The sequence below is a fragment of the Oenanthe melanoleuca genome, chromosome 2, assembly GCF_029582105.1.
Source record: "Oenanthe melanoleuca isolate GR-GAL-2019-014 chromosome 2, OMel1.0, whole genome shotgun sequence".
NCBI lineage: Eukaryota > Metazoa > Chordata > Aves > Passeriformes > Muscicapidae > Oenanthe > Oenanthe melanoleuca.
In genome coordinates, this window is record NC_079335.1 from 12,007,074 (window position 1) to 12,025,314 (window position 18,241).

The 18,241-nt window shown below is 41.0% G+C and overlaps 1 protein-coding gene across 4 annotated transcripts in view; it reads left to right on the forward strand.

Annotated features, from left to right (window-relative positions):
* ZHX1 (zinc fingers and homeoboxes 1) overlaps positions 1-18,196 on the forward strand; it is a 32,656-nt gene extending 14,460 nt beyond the window's left edge. For 2 of the 4 annotated variants that reach the window (XM_056483016.1, XM_056483017.1), the window contains one exon: positions 2,283-5,681. In XM_056483016.1, the coding sequence (XP_056338991.1) occupies positions 2,518-5,142 (2,625 nt within the window). In that variant the 5' untranslated portion in view covers positions 2,283-2,517 and the 3' untranslated portion in view covers positions 5,143-5,681. Of the gene's footprint in view, positions 1-2,282; positions 5,682-10,141; positions 13,802-14,243; positions 14,365-18,109 lie in introns of those variants that run through there. The other 2 variants (XM_056483018.1, XR_008839704.1) reach the window with 2 other exon arrangements.
* Positions 18,197-18,241: the final 45 nt, after the last annotated feature.

Genomic DNA, 18,241 nt, shown 5'->3' on the forward strand with positions numbered 1-18,241 from the left:
ACAGAAGAGGTATTTTAGAGGAAATGAAGATTCCAATGATGATGCATAATTGGTTGGATAAACTACACAACTGTGAGTTTTCATAATCCTCTGCTAATTTGAGAAAACATGTCAAGCAGAGTGCTACAGGTGGAATAATCACATCAGCTCCAGGGAGGGGGGAATAGAGGTTTCTACAAAGTCTGTAGAGAAAGAAGGCTGGGACGGATTTCAGGCATCTCACTTTTTTGAGATTTTGCTAAATGCTGTGATAGCTCTTCATAGCCATGAATTAAACAGGGTTTTGACATCACAACATCCTTTTTTTAAAAAACAAACATTTTACACAGTGTAGTCAGGAGAGCACAGATGCAGCTTTCTTTTTCAGAGACCTGAAACGTGTTGCCATCTTGGTAAACAGAGGAGGGACACAAAAATCTGCCTATGCACCATAAACAAAACTGAAGCACAGCAGAGATGTGATACAGATTTAGCTAAAAGCTCACAGGTGCTGCAATTGCACATAGACCCGCTGGCTTACAGGCACTGTGAACACCATTGGGTACACGAGGAGACTGAAAAAGAACATTTATTGATTTGTTGAACACGTTTCCCATTTTATTCCTTATCTCTGGCCTTGCCTTCAGCATGCTTCAATCCTGCATGTCAGATCAAATGTTGCTTTCCCTTGCGCTCCGGGCCATGCCAGAAGGGGACCCTTGGCAGGCACCTCAGCTCGCTCAGACTGCCCTGTGTACAGATCCTATGTGCTGTGCTAGGCTTGAGGCACTGCAGAGTACCCCAATCACTTCTCCAAAAGCAATTTCAGTCAGCAAAACTAGTTGTTAAGTTGCTTTTTAAAACAGGCATTTCTGCCATTTCTGAAATTTTACTCAAAATCGCAGAAACATTAGGTAATACCACCCAGCTCTTCCCCCAGAGCATTGCTCAACATGGTCTTGGCAGATGTGTTCCCTTTTGTCAAGAACCCTCCAGCACCACAAAGAAGCAGCACAGTTAATAATGCTTTACCTCCTGTCCCTCAGGACACTAAGACAAATGGATCTATTTAGCTTTGCTTCATGGTTCTCCTGCTGCAAGGAGAAATGAGGTGGCCTGCAATAGGTACTTTGTACATACATGAAAATAAATATCTTTGCACTTCTGTGCTCAGTTTTACAGACTGCCACTATTAACTTGTGGAAGAAGGATATCTTTCTATTCCAGGACCATTAAATAATTGTCATCCTGGAATGATGATTACCCAAGATTTATTGAGCATTTTCAGTGTCCTTAATGCCATGTAACCATATCCTTGGCATAAAAAGCATATGATGTGAGGCTCTGCACTTTGGATGTAGTCACAGATGTAGTGCAGAGGGTGACTGTTAAAAACATCTAAGGAGGATATTTATTAAGCAGAGATACACTGTTTCAAAAACAGAACTTATGGAGTGGCACTGGGTGGAAGCTATGGATGAACACTTTTGTCTTTTGCCTAAAGAAAAAACTGCTTGGGATATCAGTCTTTAATGCTTTTTCTCTCTGTTATAGTTTACACAGTCAGTCATGTCTCTCTTAATGCACAGAGGCATGAAAACAGATTTTAGTTAATTGTCACATGCTAGCAATCAACTTTTATTGGTTTGAGATTGGTCTTCAATTGGAGAATGACATTTGGGAAGCTAGGAAGAAAGGACAGTTGTCTTTTGTATGGCAGAGTGCCTTAAAAGACATTGTTTTGCCTGTTTTCAGACGTGGAAGAAAGGCCTTGCACATGATTGTGCTTGCATGTATAATGCAATAGAAAAATACTCTAAACCTGCCTTTTCTGGGACACTTCCCTGCCTCCTACGTGAAAGACATGACAGAGCCAGTAGTGGAGATGTCGTACTGGGCTCAAGTTAGTGACAGGAAGGACTTGAGCTCACAGAGCAGTCGAGAGTTGTCGTAGCTTAGGCAAAGCAGTTCAAGGGCAGGACTGACATCAGCACTGTGCCAAGTAAACGGCTTCAGAAGCCAGGGAAACAGTCAGGAAGTTACCTGTTTTACACCATTCTGTTGTTTAGGTCTGTCACTGTATTAACAGGAACTGGAACAAATTTCAGCCTGTAGTAAGTGGATTGGATTTTGCCTTTCTTATCTTAGCTTCAACTGTCTTTTCTTGGAATGGGTCTGCTGGTTTCGGGGGATGAGCAGTGGCACACTAAACCCCAAAGGACTGAATTACCTTAAACCATAATATGTAGCAAAGTAGAAGTTATTTAAATTAAACTAATTCCACTGTCTCTTCTTTACTGCAGGTGGTGGATGTGGACTTCAAAACAGTGTGTCTCAACATCTCATCCTCAACTATTTTTAATCTGATTGCACTACGAAAGAAAAGCTGCTAATGGGATAAATGTTGAGACTTTACAAGAACTGACTTGAAGTACCGAAAGCCATTACTATTATTATAATTATTACAATTATTAATCAAGAAGAGCTTGAAGCTGAGTCTATATCTGACCAGTTGTTATCATTTTCACAGTAACAGTCATGGCAAGTAAACGAAAATCAACAACACCCTGCATGGTCTTAGCCAATGAGCAGGATCCAGATCTAGAAATGGTATCAGACTTGGAGGAAGGACCACCTGTGCTCACACCAGCAGATAACCCTACAGCAGAGAGTGTAACAAGTGATGAGGATGTTCATGAATATGTGGATTCAGACAATAAGAAAAACACAAGTAAAGTAGAAGGTGGTTATGAGTGTAAATACTGTACTTTTCAGACTCCAGATCTCAATATGTTTACTTTTCATGTGGATTCAGAACACCCCAACGTAGTATTAAATTCATCCTACGTTTGTTTAGAATGTAATTTCCTTACCAAAAGATATGATGCCCTCTCAGAACATAATTTGAAGCACCACCCTGGAGAGGAGAATTTTAAATTGACTATGGTGAAACGTAATAACCAGACAATCTTTGAACAGACAGTAAATGATCTCACTTTTGATGGGAGTTTTGTTAGAGAAGAAAATGCTGGACAGGCTGACTCTTCTGAGGTCCCCTCATCAGGGATCTCCATTAGCAAAACTCCTATCATGAAAATGATGAAAAACAAAACTGAGGCTAAACGTATTGCTGTTTTCCACAGTGTAGTTGATGACATTCCTGGTGAAGAAAAGGGAACTGAAAATGAGCCAAACTCTGAAGAAGTAGTAGAAAACCCCCCTCCGGCAGTTTCTGAGTCAAAACCAAGCCACTCAGTTGTTTGCAGTGCAGCAGATGTGGCTGGTGCAGTAGTGACCCCGGCACCAGTGCTTCAGCCAGGGGTGGCACAGGTTATAACAGCTGTTACAGCTCCACAGAACTCAAACCTGATTCCAAAAGTACTAATACCTGTCAATAGCATTCCAGCCTATAACAGTGCTTTGGATAACAATCCTCTTTTGCTTAACACCTACAACAAATTCCCATACCCAACCATGTCAGAAATCACTGTTCTTTCCTCTCAAGCTAAGTACACAGAAGAACAGATTAAAATATGGTTTTCTGCCCAGCGTCTGAAACACGGAGTGAGTTGGACGCCAGAGGAGGTGGAAGAAGCAAGGAGGAAACAATTTAATGGCACAGTGCATACTGTGCCACAGACAATTACTGTTATTCCAGCACACATTTCGGCCGCTAGCAATGGTTTACCTTCAATTTTACAGACATGCCAAATAGTTGGTCAGCCAGGACTTGTCCTCACTCAAGTTGCAGGTACAAATACGTTACCAGTAACAGCCCCAATAGCTTTGACTGTAGCAGGAGTCCCAAACCAAACACAGTTACAGAAGAGTCAGATTCACAGTGCTCAGCCTATTGCAGAAACCAAACACGTAGCTGCCATTCCAGCCCCTCAGCCTATCAAAAATGAATCCACACTGTTGAATCCTGACTCTTTTGGCATCCGAGCAAAAAAAACTAAGGAACAACTGGCAGAATTGAAAGTCAGCTACCTTAAAAACCAGTTTCCACAAGACTCAGAAATTGTTAGACTTATGAAAATAACAGGCCTCACTAAAGGAGAGATCAAAAAGTGGTTCAGTGATACACGCTACAATCAGAGAAACTCAAAGAATAATCATGGGATTCATCTCAACAGTGATTCATGTGCCACCATTGTTATTGATTCAAGTGATGAAATGAATGAATCTCCAACAGGAGTCACTCCACAAAGCAAGTCATCTTGGGGTACTTTTCCTGATTTTACCCCACAGAAATTCAAAGAGAAGACTTCTGAACAGCTGCAAGTCCTCCAAACAAGTTTTCTTAATAACCCTGTCCTTACTGAGGAAGAGATGAATAGGTTAAGAGCCCAAACAAAACTGACCAGGAGAGAGATTGATGCCTGGTTTACAGAAAAAAGGAAATCAAATGTCGTGAAGGAAGAGGGAGCTGACATGAATGAAAGCAATGCTGGCAGCTCAAAAGAGGAGTCTGGAGAAACATCTGTGGGAGATGGAGCAGCAGGAACAAAATCAGGGTGTTCCACTTCAAGCAAAATAGGCAAAAAATCACCAGAGCAGTTGCACATGCTCAAAAGTTCCTTTGTTCGTACTCAGTGGCCATCTCCACAAGAATACAACAAGCTGGCAGAGGAAACTGGGCTTCCAAGATCAGAAATTGTGAGCTGGTTTGGAGATACTCGCTATGCCTGGAAAAATGGTGGATTGAAATGGTATTACTATTACCAGAGTGCCAATGCAAACAGTCTGAATGGCCAAGGCTTTGCAAGGAGGAGAGGGAGAGGAAGACCAAAAGGGAGGGGGAGAGGGAGGCCTCGGGGGAGGCCCCGGGGAAGCAAGAGGTTAAATTGCTGGGACAGAGGTGTGTCTGTCATAAAATTTAAAACTGGAACAGCAATCCTGAAGGACTATTATATGAAGCACAAATTTCTTAATGAGCAAGACCTTGATGAACTGGTAGCCAAATCTCACATGGGATATGAGCAGGTCAGAGAATGGTTTGCAGAAAGGCAAAGAAGATTAGAACTTGGAATAGAGCTGTTTGATGAAAATGAGGAGGAAGAAGAAATGCTGGATGATCAGGAGGATGAGGAAGAAACAGATGATAGTGATACTTGGGAACCCCCCAGACATGTTAAACGTAAACTTTCAAAAACAGACTGATGCACAATTTGGAATTCGGGGGCCAAAAACCTATGAATTAGGTTTGATGATATGGTGAAGAGCCAAATGATTTTTCATGGCCTTCAGTTTAGCAAGCAGCTGCTTAGCATCTTCCTTCCACCTAAGAGTACACGGGCAAGATGCTACCTGTGCAGGCAAGAACTGTTTGCTTTGTTGCTACAAGAGATGAACATCCTCGGGCCTGGCCTGGGACAGGAGGTTACAAATCAGATCAAGTTCAGCTCCTCTTCCACACTACTGATGGGAAGGTTCATGTTCATCATACACGTGACTGCTTCTCAATATTTAATTGCCTTATGTTGTTTAATTCCAAAAAAACACAGACACTTTTTTTGTTGTTGTTGCTGTAAGAGAACATTGCCTGCTCGTGAAGGAGGAAAACACAAAAACATGCAATGTCTTTTTGCAAACATCACTTCATCTGAAAGGTTTCAAGGCCTGGGTTTATTTCTTAAGGAAAGTGTTGAAAACAAAAGAGAAGGGGAAAAGTGTGACAAAAGGAACCAATGAACCTAGGGGTGAGGATTAATTGGTTTAAGAAAATAAGGTGATACCTGCACCTTTTGTTTATCTTTGGAGTGTTTTGGGTTTACAGAACTTGGACTGAAATGTTCCTTGTTGATAATTATGAGCTAACTGACTGAGTCTGATGCTAAAAGATGCTTTTTGTTACAGTTAATCAGTGTATCCCATATCAGTCTAATTTAAATGCCTGACAGACTTGATGCAGTTAATAGTAACACTCACTTCTACCTTGTGCATTCTTTCCTTTGTTGGAAATAGTAAAGGAGTATCTATATTTCTAGCAAAAAAAGAATAATTTCTTGAAATCTGACACTGAGTTTTAAGGTTAACATAAGACAGAAATTGCCTAAAAGTTGTTCAGAGTTGCTTAGGGGTTTGTAAGAATACACAGATACAGAGTTTGGTGAGTAAGAAAGGTTTTCAAGTAAGTTGTGGCAATGACATGGTGTTTAATTCACTAACAAAATGAAGTTATATGGCTTTTAGATGCTTAGTAATTGCAAACACAGTAGTGTTGAATTGTTCTTCAGTGACAGCCCAGTTGAGTGATTTGTGTGCACGTTTAACTGTAAAACGTCCTAATTGAATTCACCATTGTGCTGATTGCTCCTAGAACTGCTGGTGAACACACTTATTTCTGAAGGTGGTTTGATCTACCTGAACTGAACTCCAGAAGTAGTTTAATCTGATATAAAACATTCCCATCTTAAATAAGTGTATATAAAATAGAAAAAAAAAAGCTATTTGGTCTTAATACCGTAAAGTCATAGTGCACTTTGAATTAGCAACTTAAAAACAGTGGGCCAAATTCACGCAAATTAGTTTAGGCAGATGTTTGACATCCTAGAGAACTGATACTCTGAGGAAGACTACTTTGTATTCTTGCTACTGCCAGCCTGCATTTTTAGGGATAAGTTACTTTATATTTAGATTCCAAAAGACGGTGATGAATTGGTGCTGCTGTCACCAGCATTGTCTGCTTTTACATTGGCACTAATGGAATGGATACTAGCAATCTCCGTTTGCACATCTGTCAGCATCTTCTCTGTAGGCTTCTGCATCTGATGACTAATGAGGACAGATTAGTGCAGAGAAAATGGGACCTAATGTCTCCCCATCTTCAAGAACCTATTGTAGAATTTTAGTCTTTCTTCTGGACTGTGATAACTGTCAAAAAAAAAAAAAAACACCAAGAAAGCACTTTTAGTCATGATTTTCTGAAGCAGAGGAGTCCATCTAGATCTTGCTTTCATATCTGATTGTGAGTGAAGCACACACTAAAATAAGAAAGGGAATAGTGTCTGACAAAAAAATATTGTTAACCTCCCAGACCTTCCTCTCTGGACTCCTGTAGCTGCCCTTCTGCTCACAGATTGAATAAGCTCCCTGAGCTGCAGGAGGATGTTTCATATGAAAGCCATTTACTGGGTGAGCTCTTCTGACTGTTTTAAGAGTATTGGACAGGAAAAGGCAATAGCTTATGGTATATGTCATGTATTTGATGATGAAACTATTCCCTGGCTTCCAAGGCTCAAGTTGGTGAGACACCAAGTGGCCAGCATTGCTAGAGAGGAATAGCCAAGAATCCCTCAGTTTTAACTTTGGAATGGGGCAGGAGCAAACCCATGTTGTCAGCATATATCACAGGAGTGTTTATGACTCTGCATGTGCAGTGGTACAAGAGAGATCAAGATCTGGCCTTTTCAGCATGGGGTTGGGAAGGATTCTCATTTGTGTGGTAATTGTATGGATGACAGTAATAGTGTGCTGTTGTAGATGCCAGCAGATACAAGACTCATGCTAGTTTCAAGCTCTGTTGGGAATACAGGGTCAAAAATCTGTGCTTGCTGCATAGGAAAGAACAAAGCTAGAAGGAAAAGATGCTATTTTTAAGTTTGCAAAAATACTAAACCAAATCCTTGGGAATATGCCTCTAGCAAGCAAAGTCTGGAGTTGCCTTAATCCTTAAAGTTGACCCAGAATTAATTTTCTTTAAAAAAACCCAAAAACCCAAAACAACCAAGCAGCCTGTCCAAATAAATATCTTCATTTTTGTTATCAGAGACTTATTTATGTTAGCTAGGAATCCTTTCTTTAAAAAATGGGGGAAAATACAAAGATCCAAGTTAAATACATGATTAAACTGGAATATTTTCCACTTTGACAGTGTTCTGTTAAATAACACTCAACTAAAATGGTAGGTCTTAGCACATCTGGTCTGAAAAACACAGGAAGAGGAAATACATTGTTTATCAGACTAAATATAGTTGGATTGGAGGTCTTCTTTCAGTAGAATGGTCAGAGACAGTAGCTGATGCATACTGGGCCAGTTTTTTGGTTGTTGTAAATGTTAGAGTTCAGTGTATTCCACTGGTTATACCAGTATTTACAGCCCAATGAGAAAATTATCTCTTTGCAGAACATAAAATTTAAATCAAACCAAATGCTGTGGATGAGCTAATGGGAGATGCAGAGTCTACATGTAGCATGTTGGGCTGCATGCACATTTTAAGCCTTTCAGTTGTGCCAAGGCTGAGGAAAATCTCTGTGAGTTCAGCCTGAAGACAGAAGTTGTATGCATTCATTATTGCCCATAGTCTGACTGATATTTCTTTGAAGAGAGTCCATTAATTACCAGTCTTGTTTCATGTTTACAGCATGTGTGTATTTGTACTGCACACTGGGAGAGAGGCAGACTCCTTCCAGAGGCCTCCTGCATCAGAACTGATAGGGGAAGCATTGGGAAGTGCTGTGGTCAGTTTTATCTGTGATTGTGGTTGTGGCTGGAGGGAACTCAGAGCTGCTGGTGCCAGTGGTTTAGCCCAGGTTCATCTCAGCCACCCTTAGGCTGCTGTGGACACTGTACCATCACCAAGAGAAACAGAAATGGCCTGGTGGGTGGGAAGGATATGGCACCTTCTCATTCTACCAGTCACATCCAGGAGACTCCCTGAAATTAAGCACATAAGCAAGTGTCTTAATTTATTATGATTCTGAGCACCTCTGTGCTCATTAGCAGTGCACCCCTGCAAGCCTGGCTCCCTCTTAAAAGTTTACACACACCTGCAAGGTGTTTTGGAAGCCATTTGGACTGAGTTATACTGGAAGTGGGATAGGAAGGGGAAAGAAAATACATCTGCCCAGGAGTAAGTGTCCACATGACTTTTTTGATTTTCCTGCATGGTAAAGACTGTCTAGATGAGCCTGTATTATGTTTTCAGTATTTCTTTGGAGCTTCACCTCTTATGTTTGAGCTCACTGTGAGCCAGGCTTCAGTGATTATCACTGACATTGGGGACAAAGAAATTCTGATCTTGCTTAGATCTTACCTCTGGGTGGCTGATTTCTCAGTCTTCACTGGGACCACTACATCAGAATTTAGTTGTGAGCATCAGTTCCTTTAGAGCTAAGCTAGTGCATTTCTCTTCATCTGCTGTTTCTGCCAGGACTACCTGCTCTCATGATGCCAGTTGTGCTGTCTCTGGAATTCAGCTAAAGAGAGAATACAGATAATCCTGTGCCAGAATGGAGAGGGAAAAGAGGTAAAAGACAGAAAGCAGTGCTACAACCAGGGCCAACATCCACCTTCACAGTGTCATCCTGCTTCATAGCATGTTTCACCCTCGCTTCTGAGTGCAGTGAAAGAGCACAGTTCCATCTTAAACAGTGCTGTTTTCCCAGTATCACCTCTCAGTGACCCCAAAGTTAATGTTGGAAAAAAGTAAGTCAGGCCTATATTCCCCTGGAGGTTTGAATGAACTAAAAGTGCTGGCTTGTAAGAAGTGAACAGAAGGGAAAACGCAGAAGCTTGAAGGCTCTGACTTTTGCCTGCCCTGTAGAATTTAGTTTTTTAGACGTTGATAAGCAAAACAAGTTTAACTCCTTCTGTTCTGACAGAAAGAGTACATTTTTACAGTCACTCCTTTTTAGCACATAGAAATGTCTTCATTTGAAAGCAAAGAAGAGGAAAGATACCTGATTATTAGAATTTACTGTATTACCTCTAATACACTATAGTCAATGAGACCATGCCCTTTTTTAACCTTATCTGTTACTCTGTTGAAAACTGCTTTATCATTCCATTATGAACTATAATTAATACTTCAAAGTTTCTGACTGTAACTTTGATTATTGGAAACTCATGCAATGTCCACACATGACATGAAATAATTTTCTAATGGATGATTTGCTCACCTTGAATAAAGCAGATTTTCTTTTGCTGTCCAAGAAATGTTGAGGCAGGCAGATGCACTCCCTTCCCCTCTACAGAGCAAAGAAAGGATTTCTGGATCCCATACAAAGTGATTCATGGCTGCACACGGTCCCCGCAGGCCAGAAAGCCCAAAGATGCAGACGTTCCCCTCCTCCGTTTTCCTCTGAAATGAGAGCACAGCAGTAACTCTGACAACTGATCTCTGGCTGCTGAGTAACCAGGCTGTGGTTTAAGGTGGGGAGTGTTTTCCCTTTTGCACTTAATGGAGTACTGTGTATTCAGGCTGGATGTCAGTATTTGCTCTGTAAATATGGTAGTACCGATTTGCGTCCTCCACCTGAGTCCAATACCTGTCTATATTCATATCTCCCAAGGAGAGAAGATAATCTTTAAGCTTCTGTAGTGTTAAATATCCCTGCCCTAACCTGAAGGCACAAAAGTAGAGTGCAATGAAATATAGCTATTTTCTTTAATTTATTTTTTTCTTTGAAAACAATTTTGCTTGCATTCAGTAGTAATAGAGAGATAGTATCAATGACCAGAGAACAGTAAAACTTTTTAAGAATTGTTTATAATACCTGGAATGATGGTGTAACTTAAAGGTGGAAAGAGCTAGTAGAGGATTCAGTTCCATACACTGAACAGTGCTGGGTTACAGTCTCTATTCTCCATCCAGCCTGTGAAATCCTAGAATAAGTAGATTTACCAAGAAACATGACACAAACTTACCAGGTTAAGTTACTTGAGGTTTGCTGATGTATTAAAATTATGTAGGAATGTATTTTGAAATAAGAATTTCAACAGAAAGTGAAAAATCCCCTTAATGGCTACTAACACACAGTAACTAAAATTTCTGCATTTTTCCCCACTTCCAAAAAGGGGTATTTTGAAGCACAGGTGGGTTATAGCCAGTATTTCCAAGTTTAATGAATGGAATTCTTGGGGATTTTTCTCTTTTTGTGGTGAAGAACATCTGCACCTTTTCAGTGAACAGTCATTACAAAACCAATTCACACAATGTTATAAAAAGTAGAGGGATAACTGAGCATCCTGTAGCACTTTTCATGAATTAAGGTGGGATTTGTCTGATGCATGTTGATGTCTGCACTGGGGCAAGACACTGTAGGTAGTCAGCACAGCAAAGAAAGCAAACGTGTTCATCCTGCATGCCTGGAGTAGCTCAGAGGAACTGCACCCCAGCTCCACTGACTTACCTTGACTTGCAGGCAGCTGCTGACACTGCAGACATCTGACATTACAGGGAGAGATCTGGCTGGATTGCAGGACTGATCTTTGTGTTGTGGTTAGCAATGGTACTGACCTCTGCTTCCAACTTACTGCTTGTTGGGAAATGAGGCCTTTTTTTTTCCTTATTTTCTTTAAAGCAGCACTATAGTGGTGGATAAAGTCACTGATCCTTGGTTATAATACTGTGGCATAAAAATGCTTTGGGTTTTCTCAAGTATTTTAGAGATAAGGTTACTGTGTGAACATTGGACTGTGCATAACCTAGAATGTGTTAGGACACATAATATTTGTGTCCCAGTTGATAAAAGTATTTCCTTATACTTACTCAATACTAGATACCTATTATAAAATGTCCCTAAAGAATCTGCTAGAATGACAGAAGAGTCAAGTCCTCATCTATGCTATGAAAGGATTAACCACAAGAACTCTGCTGTGATTTCAGAATGTTCCTCCCATCTTCCAGTTTCAGCTTATAAAAGTATTTCCAACCTGGCATAGTTGGCTATCTGCATGTGTACTTACAGTCTGTACAGAAATGCACTAAAATGAGTTGCCCTATCTGGGAAGGCTTTATATTGTATAGAAAATGTGGCACTAGGTACTGCTCTTCATGTGCACAGGAGAGTTAACAGGTGTCAGTCTCGTTTACAGAAATGATGGCGCTTTGCAATTTTCTATAATATATTGCAATATATTTAAATGTCCTGTTTGACATGTGAAATGAAATTAAGTTAATGCATTGTTATGTATTTGAAGTATGAGGAAGATGATTCACTAACGACCAGCAAGGTTTTTAGAAAGGTGTCCAGTATGTAGCCGTCTGTGTGATCTGTCTGGTGTACGTGATATTAAAGGAAGCAACAATACTGTCACTGTTCAGAATGAAGAGTTTCTTTTGAATGATGCAATAGCTTACAATGTCTTTCCTTTGTAGCTGCCCAGTGTGGTGAAGGGGAAGCAATTCTTGAAAAATTTCAAGATAACTGGTTAACTGTGAATGGGCCTAATCTTTCGTGAAACCAAGAAAATTTTTGGACACACACAGGACTTGAATACTCAAAAGGATTGGAACTTAGTGTTGTGCCAAAGTTAAACTACTGCAGTTGGCAGTTCTGCACTGTAAATAGAAGACTGATTAAAAGACAGCTTGTAAAAAAAAGATCAGATTTTAATACAGTACGTTTTTATTCTGATACATGATGGAAACATTCTGTTTGAGACCTTTTTTGAAGAGGCTTCAGTGACCACTAGATTTTGTCCTCTTATATTTTGTTTGGCCTAATACTATATGTTTCAGTAAGATGGGCTTTATTGCCTGTGTTCTTTGATATGTGATTAAGCTTATAGCTTTGAGTGACCAAACATTTTACAGAGTAAAAGTTCTTAGAAACAGTATAATGTAACTGATATTTCTGTGTCTTATTTATCAGGCTCTGCACAAACTTGGAAAGTTGTGCTGGACTTGTACAACTCGTATATGGGAACGCAGCATACTTCTGGATATTACAAACCTAAGCCTTTGTGGCTGTATGGATCTTGTCTTTGGATTTATTTTTGTTATTTTTTTGAGGCAAAGAAACTAATGGATGCTGCTGTAAAATATTTGTAATATTGCCATTATTTCTTTCTGTAGCAATTACTGCTTTTGCTTCAACAGATAAAGAAAATAAATCAGAGATAGAAAAATCCTAAAGGCGCTGGTAGAAGAAAGGATCATGTGAGAACTTCTGAAAATAAACTTTGTACCAAAAATTTGAAAACAGAAATAATGGAATAAATGTCTCCTTACTGAGTGTGTGTGGTTTTAAGAGGTGGTGTAGAAACCAGGAATCACGTCTGTATGAAAATGTCACAAACCAGATCTTTTCAAATATCATTTTCCCTGTTACACGAAATGGAATTTCACCAGTTGCTCAGATGCATTGAATTTGGAGAAGGGACTTGGCGGCACAGGCAGTGTGAGGTCAGCTTCACGTGTGAGTCAGTGCAGCTGCTTCTGCTGAGCTGCTCTGCCGTGTCAGCAGCCCAGGGACGCTCACGTGATTGTTCTCATTATGGCAGATGCTTTTTATTACGGCATTTAAAATATTCGGGGTGGGCAGAGCAGGGGTCCTTACTGAAGTCCCTGTCAGTTGGACAGGCTGCTTTAACACGTGCGTTTCCCTGAGGTGAGAAGGGTGTGAGGAAAGAGCTGCTGTTGAGCTCTGTCCTTGTCCCGTGAGCCCAACCTGCCATCACTCACAGCCACTCCCTGCCAGAGGCAGTGCCACTGTCTTGCTTTGGTGTGACTCATCACACCCATACATTCCAGCGGTTGAGCTGCAACTGGAGGAACCTGAGTCTGAGATTTTCCTGCAGGACCTGGCATTGTGCTTACACATGGATCCCCGGCAAAGAAAAATGTGTTTTAAGCAAGAGAGTCATTCCTGTGCTGTAGCTAATGTTAGTCTGAAAAATGACATCTCTAGCTGAAGTGGTGACCTAAGCACAGGACTGGAGATGAACATGAGTCGTCAACACAGCTTGGTGTTTGGCCAAATAGTTTTACTTGGTTGGGTGAAAAAAAAAAATAATGCTTTTTCAAGAATCCATCAGGTAATGAGGGAGTTACAAGAAGCACCGGATTATGCATGCAGTCACTGTTTTTTAAAGGTACCTTTTTTGTTTACATTGTTATCAGCAATTTTAAAATCCTGCAGTTCAGAGATCAGCTGGGCTTGTGGGTTATTTCCCCTTTCCCAGACCCTTCTTCCCAGCATCTCTTAGCTTGCATTTGTTTTCATAACAATATTGTAAACTATTATTTTTGCAAATTTGAAATACCAAGCCACTTTGTGTACTGCCTTTTTTTCCTTTGTATGCCAGAAAGTCACCTCCATAAATTATTTCTTGTGGGTTTGGCGTTGCTTTAGAATATTGCTGGTGGAAGTCCCTAATCTCAGATAGATGGTGGTTTCCAACATTTTTGGTGGTTAAATGACTTGTTGCACTTCAAATACTGTAAAATGAAATATTTGAATATATGTTTCTACTGCTATAATATTGAACTACTAGCATTGTGACTAATTTCTCTCCCATGTGTGCTTCTTTACAGGTTCAGTGCTGAGCTGATCTTCGTTACTTTAAAATATTTGGCAGAAGAAAGAAAAGATGGAAAAAGGGAAAGAAAGTGTGTGTCACACCTAGTTGATTTGTGTCTTTGGGTGAAAATAAAGGTCAGTGTTGGCAGTAATCCTCCTCTTAGTGAACTTCAGTTTTCCTAAATGAGAGCCAAAGAAAAAAAAAAAAAAGAAACATAACTTCAGTAAAGCCTGTCTTAAGGGACTAACAAGGAAGAGAGCCCACAAAATAGCCTGTAATAATGACGTGTTCTGAACCAGAGATGGTACAAATAGTATTGCAATTATAACTGCTCTCAGTTCTGGCATTTCCAGCAGCTAGCTAGAGCCTCCAGATGAAGTCTAGCTGTGAGAATTTCTGTGCAAGTATCACACCTGGCACCCACAACATGCAGAACTGGAACCTCACAGATCTGCTGTTATGGAAGGGGGCTCATCATTTTTCCTAGAGATACCACAAAGTTAAAAACTGCATCACTGATGTATGTTTTACAGTTTTCTTTGCTCTAAATGTGTTTCACATGCAATTATTGGGGAAGGGAGCAACTGTGGGCAAAGTCCATTCTGGATTTCTGCATTTTGTTTGCATGTGTTCATTGAGCAGTGCTTTCTCTCTGCTGTGACTCACACTTTCTTCAGGCAGTGCTACTTGTATAAGGCAATAAGAAGACATAGAAGCTAAATTTAATAGCAGTTTCCACTAGTCCTCTCCAGCAGTGCAAAAGCTGTATGGGAAACAAGGCACTGCAGAATCAACAGTTTAGTTGTTTCCCATGTGGAGACAGCCTCCACATGGAAAAACAGAGCAAGGCCTGAAAAAAACTGTTGTGAGGGTAGGCCTGAAGCTCTCGGTGTATTTCTTCAGTGTAGCTTATTTTTCTCTAATTATTTTTATTTGTTTCTCTTTGTTCCTGCTAGACAGCAGTATTGTAGTAAGTCAGCTCTGTTTATTCAATGTTGTTATAAAAAAGGTCTTAAATGGTGTCCAAGAGGAGTTGCCACCACTGTTGCTTGGTCCTGCCCAGTCCTGAAAACTGCAGTAGGAAAGTTTTAATCTAGAGAAGTAACGAATCCACTGTGGTCTCTGTGGCCTGGTTTCATCACAAGTAGAAATTAAGCAACAGTGGCCAGGGCAAATTAATGAGTTTTCAGAAAAATTGATAAAACTGAAAAAAGGGTGTAGAAGGAGGCATACAAACCTCACCATGCCCAACCTGAGACTCTGTTGGTTGTTTTTCCAGTTAGAGCAGTATATTGGAGCTACCACCCTTTGCCATGACTTCTGTATTCTGTAAACCATCAAGGTACAACCTCAGTGCTTGTACTACATGGCTGAGTGAAACAATTTAGACACATAATTATGTCAGTACTGGAAATGTGTAAGCTTGCCTGGGAAGATCACTGCTTTAGGATTCTTTCTAGCACTTGATCACTTTCTTCTTTCTATCTTTCCAGAAAGCTTTTTTCCTCTTTTCTTTTTGACAGCTTTCTGGTAAAACCCAAGGGCGTACTCATTCTGCTCATCATTTATCCTACTAGACAGAAAATAGTTGCAAAAACCATTAATAGCTGAACACATCTGTGTGCAGTGCACCCTTTTGGCAATAACAACTTTATTGGGTTTTGTGAGGCCTGAGGGGGATGGATTATGGCCTAGCTAATATGGCTTGCCAGGGGCTTGAAAGGTTGCACTGTCTTAAGGTAGAGCAGGTAAATGAACCATCTTTTGGGGATGCATCTTCTCCTCTCTGTCCTAAGGACCCCTAAGAAGCTTTTGATTTGTATTAACAACAAACAGTTCACTCTCTTTGATTTCCACAATGCACCACTCACCTCCCCACTCAATTTTTGTTGTGTCTAACTAGAACTTACTGTCATCATTTTAAATTATGCTAGAGTTCATCTGAGCTCATCAGAGCTTTTTTTTGTTTGCAGTTTATAGTAGAGATAATCTCTGTCTTCCCCAAACCATGAAATGTTTTTCCTACTCTCCCAGTAGTCACGAACAATATCCCCTTTTGTGTGACACCATGCAAAGTAGATGAAAGATGGTTTCTGCTGTAAAAAAACTTTAAATAAAAGGCAAGGACGAGGACACAATGAGACAATGTCAGCAAATAAAGAGCTATTCTTCTCTTTTCATGTGTTTAGGGAAGAGGGTATGTTATCCAACAAGAAAACTAGTCTTCCTCAAGGTATGAATATTTCTCAATGTCTGGAAGAATCCACTTAACAATTCAGGAGCCACCCTGTCCTTTGAGGAATGCTGCCTGTGGGCCTTACTTGGCTTCTTCACTACAGGCAACTTTCTTGCTTTGAGGAGAGAACTACTCTCTCTTCTGCTTTTTTCCAAAGGCAGCTGCTTTCCAGTATATTTTAATAAAGCCATGTGAGCTGCATTATTCCTGGCCAATGTGTGTGGGTAGGGCCTACCAAGATAGGGCCCTAATTGCCAGCTGAGGTTTCTTGTTTCTGCTGTGTGTGCTTGATGGTGTCTGAAGCCTTTATGGTGTGTCTGTGTGCTGGCATAAGAGTGGCTGGACTGTGGCTAGGACCCATGGAGGCTATCACAATACAAATAACAACATCAGTAATTAAAGAAACACTGGAAGAAGATTCTTCTTAATTTTGCCTCAGAGTACACAGAGAAATGGGGAGAAGAAAACTGTTAGAAAAAATGTCTTCCATGCTGCATTTTCTTCTCCTGGCCAGAAGATTCAGGCAATAGGACAGCATGGAAAAACCCTGCCTATTGCTGCATTTGTGTTCACAACCTGGGCTTCTCTGGGCTCCCCCTGACTGCAAGAGGAAGCACACTGGCCAGCCCCCACTCGCCTGTCCCCGTTCAGCCAGGGTGAAGCTGGGTCACAGCCCCTCACCGCTGCCCTGACGAGGCACGCTCGTGTGAGCAGCCACAATGGCTTTGCTGATGCACAGGAACTTGCTTGGAGGCCACAACTTACTGGAGCCCATTTTTATTGGTCCAGTGCTCATGTGCCGAGCTGGTGGCTGGCAGTGGAGTAAGACCTTGGCTGCCTTTAGGGCAAGATTAATCTATAGCTTCTTTTTATCCCTGAAGCTGCCTACAGAGCAGCTGCAGCAGCACAGGCTCTTGCAGGGCTCGTACATCTCTGAGCCCCCTCAAAGCTGCCTCTTCCAGGGATGATGTTTTCTCCTCTGTGAAGCCAAGGCTAACAGCATCAAGGCAAATTATGCCATGCAAACTCAGGCAAACGGCTTTACTTAAATACAGTGAGAATTTGTATTCTGGCAGCTATACTGATGACTTGGATCTTGGGGGAGAAATTGAGCAAACCTCCAGTGCTGACAAGACAGAGGGATTAATTCTTAAAGTTGCATTTTTTCATTTCTGTAACTAATATATGAGAAATTTTTTAAATGTCTTGAGGGGAGGCAGGGGCAGCGGAGAGCCAGGCAAAGAAGAAATGAAGAGAGGCAATACTTTGCCCATGAGTTACAACTGAAACCACACAGTCAGCTGCTAGGCCCCCTGTGTGGCACTCAGGAATCATGGCTCTGCTATCACTGATTTACCAGACAAAAGCATTCTCTGCATTGCAACACAGAGCCTTTTGTAGACCATGTTGGTGTCCTCAGAAGAAATGATGGTCGAAACCTCCAGCCCTGGAGGACTCTGCAATCCAAGCTGGCAGCCAACCAGCTGCTGTGGGATTTGCCCCTGGGAATGCCTTGTTTTTTGTGTTTTCCTTTGAGCTGTGGCCACATTTCACTTTGATTACTCATGTTTCTTTTTTTGGATTTTCTTCTTTTTGATTTGTGCTTATTTGTCTTTTCTGGATTTTTGTGCCTTGTTCATCAGACCAGCGTGTTGCAGTGTGACTTGCAGTCCTGGAGTAGGGGGAAAGGGAATGTGTGTGTCCAGTGTATGTGAGGAGCACTACAGGTGCTGAAACTGTTCAGACACTTGTGCCAACCTCCAGAGGCTGATCCC